At 34.2% G+C, this 10,781-nt stretch overlaps 1 protein-coding gene across 1 annotated transcript in view; it reads right to left on the bottom strand.

Moving 5' to 3' along the window:
- Positions 1-4,367: 4,367 nt before the first annotated feature.
- The window catches only part of LOC126648736 (sciellin-like), a 40,182-nt gene continuing 33,768 nt past the window's right edge, over positions 4,368-10,781 (bottom strand). Inside the window, exons 6-7 of the mRNA XM_050332165.1 lie at positions 6,441-6,509; positions 4,368-4,431 (exon numbers count right to left, since the gene is read on the bottom strand). Coding sequence (XP_050188122.1) covers positions 4,368-4,431; positions 6,441-6,509 — 133 coding nt within the window. The remainder of the gene's footprint in view (positions 4,432-6,440; positions 6,510-10,781) is intronic.

Genomic DNA, 10,781 nt, shown 5'->3' with positions numbered 1-10,781 from the left:
TCCCTGGAGGTGTTCAAGACCAATCTGGATAGGGCTCTGAGCAACCTGGTCTAGTGAAAGTTGTCCCTGCCTATGGCAGGGGAGTTGGAACTAAATGACCCTCAAGATCCTCTTCCAACCCAAATCATTCTATGATTCTATGAAATGGTTTATTATTGTGAGTTTGAATTTTCTTTGAGAAATTTTTTCTCTTTTTTTCTTTAAATATATAGTGTATATATAAAATACATGTATAAAGAATTATACGTATATAAAAATAAACATATAAAGAGCCATGTAATGCTTTAGTTCACTAGATTGCTGGATACACTGAGCCCTTTGAAAAATTAGTATCCCAAGAGTCGCTGTTTTGTTAGTATGGATGTTATAGTTGACTGCCATTTCTTTACTGTTTCAAAATTATTTTAGTAATAAAGGAACTTCTAAATCCTTTTCTCCTACCTAATAAATAAATTGTATTTATTTAGTAAAGACTAAACTAGCAAAGTACTGATTTTTTAAAAGTTAAATAAGTAAACAATTACACTTACCAATTTTTATTTATTTATGTGAACAATCAGTTTGGTCACTACAGGAATACTAAAGTTATAAGAAATTATAAGGAAGGGAGAAGGTGGCTGATGCAGTTAATGAGGGTTGTCTGCTTCTTTAGAGAATATTTCTATTAGTATGGCAACTAAACCATGACAAGCTGTGAAGCCGTCTTAATTATAAGCCATGAAATTGCAGGTTGGTTAAGTAATCTTCTCTTAATTTAGACCATGTAAAATATACATTTGATTAATGAATTAATTAAATAAATTAGACACTCAAATAAGTTCAGAGTACTTTACACCAATTCGTCTTATGTTAATGCCATCTATTACAAGCTTTTGCATATGCAAATTTACCACTTTCTTTACTTTGCTCACAGTGTCTTTTTCATTTTGTCCTTAGAGCATCAGTTGTATGTAAAAGAATATTTGCATTAGCACCATATGTAACTGTGGAACTAAAATTGTGAAGCAGTTTTTAATTTTTTATGGAGTTACAATTGTTTTTTTCAATTTGAATAAATATCCAATTAAATGTTTTAAGTTATATGAAAATAATTGCATTTCTGAAAGAAAGTTGTCTTCATGTCATTCTGTGACATGGGCTATGGAGGAACCCTTCCAGATAAATTATACAGTGGTTATATTTTAAATAAATCTAAAATAATACTCAAGGTTTATGCACAGGGGTGTGTTACATTTCCAAATCTACTGAGAAGCAAAGTAAGCAAGACATACCTTGTTGGAGTCTCTGAATTTTCTGAAGTGGCCCTAGAGAAAGAACACAGTAACCAATTCAGAAACCAAGTAACTAATATTTCAGAAACCAAAATGCTAGTATTGAAGCACTTAGCAAGATTTAGATGAATCAACAGCAATTAATTTTACTTTTCCTTCCTTACAAGATGATATTATTCTTTTTTTCTTAATGTAGAATACATGTTTAAGTCAAGTAGCATAATACCAAGTTTTAATCGTATTCTTGGTACATTACTAAGATAATCATTCCTCAGCTGACATTCTCCAGTCAATCATTCTGGCTAACAGTGTTCTGTTTTCAGCATGAAAATCACAATCAAAACACTCAATTCCAGTGAGCTGCTTATAGTGTTAGCTCCAACTGCAATTTCTTTTAAGTGTTCTGTAAAGGATGCTTAATCAGCTGGGAACTGAGGCAAAGAACTCTGGAAGTTTATATATCATGTTTATCATGTATATTGTGTTGGTATATAAATAACCCTGACCAAAAAACCCACATACCCATGATTGCTGAACTCCTTCCTGAGGATAGCAGAACAGTCAACCATTCTCAAATTTGAAGATAAGACATAGCTCTTTATTCAGTCTTTAGGATTGATGGTGACCTTTAAAAACTGTGCATATTAGCATCTATGCATGGCACTTTATTTCCTGAAACTTGCAGGCAAGTAAAATGCTTTCCTTTGGTGACTAATATTAGTAATATCAACAATTTGAAATAGCGTTCATATCTTAAAAGCACTTTTAAAAGATAAAACAATTAATCATTAAATGTCCATTGCTTTTTAGCCAACTGTCCTTGATGACTTCATTGTTAGAGGATCCAGGAAGGGTCATGAAAGCTTCAGACACAATATGCCTGTATTTCAGTCTTCTCTGAGCAATGAACTAGAGAAGTAATTAGATAATTAGTGGTGAGAAGAACACAGGAATCCCAGCTTCCTGCTGAAAGATGGGTGGATGCCATATAGAGGATGCATCGTATCTTAAGCTTTCAAAATTAACATGATCTTAGCAAGATATTGAAGTGAAGCCAGATAAATTCATCACAGTGGGCATATTAAAAATATCTAGTAAGGACTGACTTTAAAAAAAATAAACTTTAGGGTCTATGAGCTATCTTTGTGCTGGTTAGAGAGTGACTTCGAATATTTGGCCAAAGAGATAGGAAGTAGTAAACACATAAGATTAAAAATAATTGCTAAACTTAGTTTTAAGGATTCACCTTGAAGTCTTCCAGTAACAGAGATTTCATAAACTCCCTGGGCAATCATCTACCAAGAATTATACCCAGCACAACAATGTATCTATTAATTTCTGTTTCATTAAATTCTCGTCATTGCTATGCACGAGACTCATGTTGGAAGTTTCCCAGATTAAAACTAGGAAATCAGAAGGCCATATTGTAGCCAGTAGGGGACCTAAGCAAAGAATAACATGGAAGTTCATTCATTAATATTTTAAACCATCCATATTCTGGTTTTAGATAGGAAATAAACGTTCTCTTTCTAATCTGCCAGAAAGCAACCACAACTTCAGAAATAAACATTAAACATTCATCTGCAAGTAACTTTATCCTTATCTTTTCTTCTAAACTATTTCTTAGCACTTAACTGATGAGTAAGGTGACTAAGCAGATCCTGAGGTTTTGTTGACACTGTTAAGCAAAAGGCCAAGGGTTAACCTCTGGCTGTCAACCCAAATGGCACCAATAGATTCCTACCCTTATGCCCAGTCTCTCTTTAGCAGATTTGCCTTGAGGCAAAATAACTGAAATAGTTCAAAAGGAAACTGTGAGGAAAACATGCAAGCAGGATATGATAATTTTGAGGGCGCTTATGTAACCTCAAGTTGCTGGCACTTTGTATACTCAGACCTCAGTCAACGCTGGACATCAGGCTTCCAAGAGCCAAAACAAGTACTTAGGCATGGGATGTTTTCTCTTTGCATGGCATCTTAAACATCAAAAGCAGTCCATCAAAGAATTGCCCTGTTGTCTCACTCCCAAAATTGGCTCTAGCCAAGAATTAGGGAATAACTAGTAATCATTCATACTTACTGTTTGTTTTCCACTGCTTGTGTTGTGGTCTTACTACTCGAAACTGGGGGAGGCATCCAAGATTGCCTGTCAATGTTAACAAATAAATTTTTGAGTATTCATTTAATGCTATGGGGCTGAACAGCACACTGTGAATGTTAGAATGTCAAAAGTGGTGCAAAAGTACCTGGAATTTTCCTTAAATTGTCAGCATTTTGAAACACTGCATGTATATACTTTTTAGATCATTTTTTCAGTCACCAGAATGGAATAGAAAATAATACACTAATTTTAACTATTGTTATAAAAAATTTATTCTGTGACTCTAGTTGATATTTTCGGCAATCTGAATGGTACAAATAAATGGATCATTCATGGAAAGGACAGCCAGATAAAGTGCACAAAGGAAAGGGTGTAAATTATCAACCCAAGGAACAAATTCAGACTGTTACAGGTTACATGAAACAGAACAAGCTGTTCCTTATTTTCTTTTTTTTCCCCCCTCTCTAAATATCAATCCAGGAATTGTTTGTAAGGAAAAAACAATTGCACCAGAAGCAATTCTGTTGGTACAATTCAGATGGCCTTCTGTACTTCTAAAGAGCCTGAAGAGAACTACTGTACTGAACACACCTTAAACTTCCACCAAACAAGCAGGGTGATTAATATAGAAATGATCACATTTTAATTTCTACATTGATAATTAATCACAAATCACATTTTAATGCATGAAATATGAAAGACAAAATCACAAATTAACTGAATTTGTAGCTGGGAAGGATGCAGAAAAATATGGCTATCACCAGCAATGCATTTTAAATTAAAAATGTACTTTGTTCTACACCCTGTTTTTATTCTTCCCCAGAAAATACTATCTGAAATCCAGAGTTTTAAAGGTAGCTGTATGCCATTTAGATAACTCTGTGCTTCATACTTACTGCAACAGCACAGAGTCAAGTTTGGCATCAGAGATTTGGCAATTAGAGTGAGCTACAATGCTTTAAATTTAGACACTGAAAATGCATATGCTAGCTGAGTTAGGGGCTGCGGCAAAAAGTTAGCACCAGTTGTGCTTTGTTCACAGGGCTCACAAAGCTGGCTCTACAGAGACAACACTGTAACTCCCAAGAAAAAAAACAGAGCATGCAAAAGTTTAATTCTTGAAGCTTGCTGAGGAGTTTGAGTGTGCTGGAGGAGGAAGTTGGTACTGAGTGCTTATATACAGTGCTATATATTCTCTAGCAATCAAGCAATGGTGGCATTGAATACCTTTTTTTCTTGATTGAAGAAGTGGCAGCAGTGTTTGTGAGTGCTGCATCCGGAGTCCAAGATTGCCTGTTAAGGAATTAATTAATTAATCTTCAACAGGAGTATCATTTTAAACTAGAAAACCTTCGAATTGTAAGAAATCATTTTTCTACTATCAGAATCATTCAACTGTGTATGGTAAATGGTATAACTATGTTTATACATGCCAACTGAAATTTTGGGAATACCTCAAAGAATACAAAATTTGGGACACCTTAAGAGATTCTGATGTTTGGAGAACAGCTGCATTTCTACTTGATAACGAAAGTAATTTCTGACTTCTTAAAATCTTGACTTCTGTGCCTATGCTTTAGTCTCCAGTCCCTACAATATTTAAAATCTTTATTTTTTCATACTTTAAATTTTATTTTCTTGTTCAAGTAAGCTGCTCTTATGTTATGATATGCCTGTAAAGGAGATGGTATTTCTCATACTCCTAAACTATATAATATCCAAGCCAGAGATTTATATATATATATTTAATATATCAAAAAGTTATTGTCTTATTCTCTGCAACTCCATCATAGTAATTGAAGTATAGAGCTTTAGAGCTTTACAAATAATTTTATTGATCTCTGGAAGGAAAAAATATATATACAATTGAAGTCTCACTTACGACCCACTTCAGAATTCATGGTTGGTCTGTTAAAAAACCATCTCCAGCCAAAATAACATAAAATCCAGTTTATATGATGCTTCATGTGTCATCATTACCATGATTTACCACATAATGGTGCAAAACCATAATTTGAAAGAATGACCTCTGTTGAACTTTAAATGCCAGAGATACTCATTTGCTCTTTAAAGCAATATCTCAGCTCTTCACAAGAGGACTTTTAATTGCTGTCCTCTTTAGCAAGTATATTCTGTGTAATTTATTACTGACAGAACTGTGCTGACATTAATGAAGGCACAAAGCCGTGTATTTGTCCCATTGCATTTATAAATATGGTGGCTGAGATCTGACTTTCTTTTCTTTAATAAAAATTTCAGTTAGGTGATAGCTGTAAGTTCTTTAGAAAAGATTTTTTCGGTGTTCTGTAATCATATTACATGTATAAAGTGGCCACTTCTGAATCAAAGAAACTCTTTTAATAACATGTCAAAAATGCTGTGCTAACTTATTCTCAATTAAAACTGTTTTTTTAAATAGACTGACATTCTGACAAAATAAAAGTTTTCTACTGGAAAAATCAGCCTGTCATAAAATTATGTTTTATGTTTTGGTACCCAAGTTTTCCACTGGCAGTGTACAATGGCATTTTCCACTGAAAACACTGATTAGAATTTTTCATGTAGTCCTCCCTCAGAATTACGAATTATGTTTGGTAGACTTTGTGCAGAGAGATCCAGAGCTCTAGAATATACCTACACTTTTAGAAACACTCTGATTCTTTCTTCTTGCATTTAAAATGTAATTTTTACGCAGTCACTATGCTGAGCAAATGTGACTGAGCAAATATGAGCTGGTCTCTCTTTTAATCTGTGTGGAGAAATAGGCTTTTTTAAGGAAAATTCCTCTTACTCTAAAGAAACTATGTGAGAAACACCAGAGGAATTGTCCTCCGAGAGACCCTTTTTCTCCTCATTGGCTATAAAAAGTCTATGGTAATCTGAATACAGATGTCTACATTCCAGCTGTCAGGTGATTAAATGAAGCCAACCATTAGGCCATGTGCCATACAAGTAATTTCTCTATATATTCTTGGTATGTACATGTATTCTGAAGTTATGATAATGATAATGCATGATAAATGATAAACTGATAAATATTTAGATGATAACGTTTCCAAAACTCATACCTGTTGTTTTGCTTATCATTCAGAGTTGGGTACTTATTCACTTTATCGGTATCACTTCTGGTTGGAATTCTGTTAGAAACACAGAAATTATTGATAATAGACACTCATATTTTTTTAAACTCACTTGCAGTAAAATTAAAAGATGCAGTATCAACTTGCCCTGTGTATAGATTAAAAATTCCCCAGTATCAAAATAGGTGTAGAACAGAAGCTGAAATTATATAAATTTAGTGCATTATCTGTAGAGTGTAAGTAGCTCACTGAATAAGACTTTTCAAAGGTGATGTTCAAACAGCAATAGATGTACTGCATTAAGCCTCACTGTTGCTAACAATTTATTACAACTCCTTTGAATTAGATTAGAATGCTAGAGAGAAAGCAATGTTCAGTCAAGCAGTAAACACAGAATTAGTGCCTTTCGCTCTCCCTCACCACCCCCCGAGAGATGCAACAGTCTTGTTTTCTTTACAGATTTTAGACATCAATGCGGTAAGAAAATATTCTGGTTTAAAATCCCTGGCAAAGCATTGTAATGACCTACAGGAAAAACTTCTATCAAAGAATTTATATTATTTGTGTTTAAACTGAGCCATGAAACTTACATGAAGAAACAACGACATGATTTTTCAAGCCTGTTATGGATTCTACAACTGTTGCCTAAAACCCTTCAGAATTTTCACAGAAATCACTATGTAGCTATCCTAGCTGAAGCAGATTAAGTTCTTTTTTAATCCAACTTTCTTCCCATACATGGAATATCCTTTAGTAGGAACAGGGGAACTACAAAAAGCTCAAATATGAAGTGATGTGCATTGAAATAGATGACAAATGCTGAGTTGAGAGGGTTATCCTGAGTATTTAGTTAAATCAGTTGAAACACATCTTGAGCTACAACTTATTTACATATAGAAATTTCTTAATTTTAGTTATCTATTCCCAACTACAAACTGAAGCTATAGATGCAAAATAACTAATCCTAAAACTATAATCTAAATTTATGTAAAAACCTTTTGCATTCTGCCTTCAGCCAAGCAGCACGGAATACTGTTGTATTTAATTCAAAACCTTCCAGGGGGTTCTGGGAAATGATCTGCACCAGCATGTGCTCTGTGCCTTTTGCAAATCCTAAATTTAATTGTGCAAATAACAATCTGTGTCAGGGCAGCTTCTGACTGTGACGGCAGCTACAGTTACTCGGAAGATCACTAGAGGTCTCACTAAACTTGCTGGCGTTGCTGCGGATGCAAATCTGAGCATTCCGTCTCACTGTTATCTAGAAAATGAACCAGCATTTCTGTCACACGTTGTTGTGTGTTTTCAAAATTTCAGCACAACACTCTACTTAATTTTATATTTCCTCATTTTAAAGTCTTAATGATTCTATCTGGCATTCTGCTCCATTGCTGCCCAGTGTAGCAAAAGCTTTTGGGGAAAAAAAAGTTAAAGAAAGGTAAGTATAGTGTTAATTTCTCCTTGTGCAACTTTTCAGCTTCTGATAGGCAGTCAAAGAATATTCTCTGTTCGCACCCAGAATGTCGTCTCCAACAGACATCTCTGGATCAATGGTCCATTTACTCATGTAGAGTTTTTCTGAGGTAACTTATGTTTCTGGTGACTCCTACAATTAATACATGCATTCAGAAAAAACCAAATGTTCTTTTTCTTATCTTCTTCATTTTTTTTCTTAAATCATGACACAAACATTTATAGTGTCTCCTCATTCTTACAGTGCAATAGAAATTACTGCTTCCTCACTCACTTTCCCTATATTACTATTTTCCAAGCTGAGGACTCTTTGTTTCTTCAGATATTCTGCATATGAAAGCTATTCCATCCTTTCTCATCTTTAAATTTTTGTTTGTGGTTCTGTTGTAGTTTCTTCACATAAGTGAATGATGCATGCAGTGTTCAAGGTGTTCAAAGCAGGTTCAAATCACATAAAAAAGTGGTTTCTGGTTTGCTCTCTGGTCCTTTCATAATAAATTCTACCATTTGAAAGGATTACGTTATTAATAAAGTGCACAATCAAAGTGTCTCATTTGCTTCAGTATCATCTATTCAGACCTAATTCCTATAAATGCACTTAGGATTTAGTGTTTCTGGAAGCTATTTTGGACTTAGCAGCATTTGGTACTTGAAAAAATAACAATGTAATTTTCATCACTATCTAACTTTTCTCCCATCTTGCATCAAATATTTATTTAGTTGCTAATAATAAGAGAGAAATAAAAGGATAAATAAAATTTTTCTACCCATCCAAAAAGTCTGTCTGTGATCATCTGCACAAAGCAATTGTTGACTGAGTTAGAAGCAATGTAGAGCTACATGCCAGTACAAGTACATGTGCATCTACTGCCATCAATCTTTGGATTTCTGAAAACAACTTAATAGTGTTCAGTGTTTTCTTGTGCTGGCAGCCAGTGGTGCAATTGCACGTAGCCATCTGCAACAACTCCCCCAGGTCCTTAATATGGAAAATGATGTTCAAGTTTTGTAAAGACTGGGTTAGGCAAAATTCATATTAAAAAAAAACCTTTTTTGAACATGGATAGGGCACTATCGAGGAAGCAAAAGGCTGCACTTAATATGTCTTTTAGATATGATTTTACTTGCGCATTTACACATGCAATGAAGAACTCAAAATTATTCCTATAGCCATCGAAGATTCTTTTAATTTAATTTTCAATTATTATTTTGTCAGTTTGAAAACTAGCTATTTAAGAGATATTCATCCAGATAGAGATAGATTCTTTAAAACCTTTTCTTTTGTAATATTGCCGTCATGGCTAGAAGAGTTGCAAAGCAGAATTGTGAAAAGATGTTCTAGTATCTAGCTTGAAAACAGGTAACTCCTAAAGAATTCTTGCAGGATAGAAGACTACCATTTCACAGAAATCTAACTAGGCAGAAATAATTTTCCATAAAGATAACATGACATAATTCTGTAAACAGCTCTCTAATCCAACAGATCTCCAATATCAATGTAATTTTTCTCTAGAAGTGCCTACTAGGAGCAGTCCTTTGAACTTTTTTCTACATTCCAGAAACATGCTCTGTTTTGAACTCTGTCTTTTACTTTTGAAAAAAAAAAAAAAAAAGAAAAAGAAAAGAATGCTGTTTTTTCACACAGAGGCAATAAACAATATAGCTGTTCTGCAAACTGGTCACTTCTAAGCTTGGAAGGCTGCCATACTATGGCTATGCTTGCCAGAAATAATTTATAAGAAAATAAGGGAATTGTGCCAAGTGGAGAACATCCTTCACAGAGAAAGCAGAAGTACGAAATTCAACTGTAAAAAAGGTACTAAGTGAAAATATGTCACCAAACCCTGTTATACCTTAGGTTGCAAATTTGAGGAGTTGCAGAACATGTGGTCACCCCTTCCAGAACTGCCTTCTGGCAACAGGTGTGCACAAATTAATCCTAGTATGGCTATATTTCAGTTTTAAGAAGACCATTGATGACTGAGGAAAAGCAAATAACTTGACCACAGCTTCCTCACTGTGGTAATTTCAAGACAGAAGCACCATTAATTTGCTCCATTTATGGACATATTCTGCACTAATTATCAGAAGTGTATATTCACACCTATAATCCTTTCTTTGTATTCTCCCTCATCAGTTACATATTAAGAACCCTTAATGTTAGATATCTGTGTATATGAAGACACAAAGACAGCTTACAATCTCTATTAATTTAGATATTTTTGTATCTCAGCATAAAGCAAAAAGATACAGAGTACAGAAGGACAATGCTCTTCAGTGACACTGTAGAAACTGGAACTGTCCTATGACTTCTGAATCAGTAATCAGGGTTTGATGCATGAAAATTAAGCCTTAAAAATTGTTTTGAAGTCTGTGAATAAGTGTGACATAGCTGATATATTCACTCAAATTTCCGAAAAGCTTCACAGAAATTTGCTTTAAGTGCCCTTAAATAAACTGATCTCCTATTGGAAATAGAGAAGGTCCTTCCATGCATAAATAGCTGCTTTAAAAAGTAGGAAAGTTTTGAAATAAACAGCAAGTTTTCAGAGTGGAAAGAGAGACCTGTATAAGACCTGCGTTTTTCCAATGTTCATGAATTATCTGGAAAAGAAGGAGAGTGAGATGATGTTGCTTGCCAATCTCATTGATTCATGATAGTCAAAACAAATCCCAACTGGCAAAGTTTTCAGAAATCATCTACTAACATGTCAGATTTCTAGAACAGCAGATGGCACTCACTTTCTTGGATGCAAAGTAATGCCTGCCAAGAAAAACAATTGATCTCTGAGTGAACTATTATTACTAAGGAAAGAAATCTTGGAATTATATAGATAATGTTATGAAAAATCAAAA

This window comes from Myiozetetes cayanensis, unplaced genomic scaffold, assembly GCF_022539395.1.
Source record: "Myiozetetes cayanensis isolate MyiCay16 unplaced genomic scaffold, myiCay2020 scf5-8, whole genome shotgun sequence".
Lineage (NCBI taxonomy): Eukaryota > Metazoa > Chordata > Aves > Passeriformes > Tyrannidae > Myiozetetes > Myiozetetes cayanensis.
This window is presented reverse-complemented; position numbering and strand designations above follow the sequence as displayed.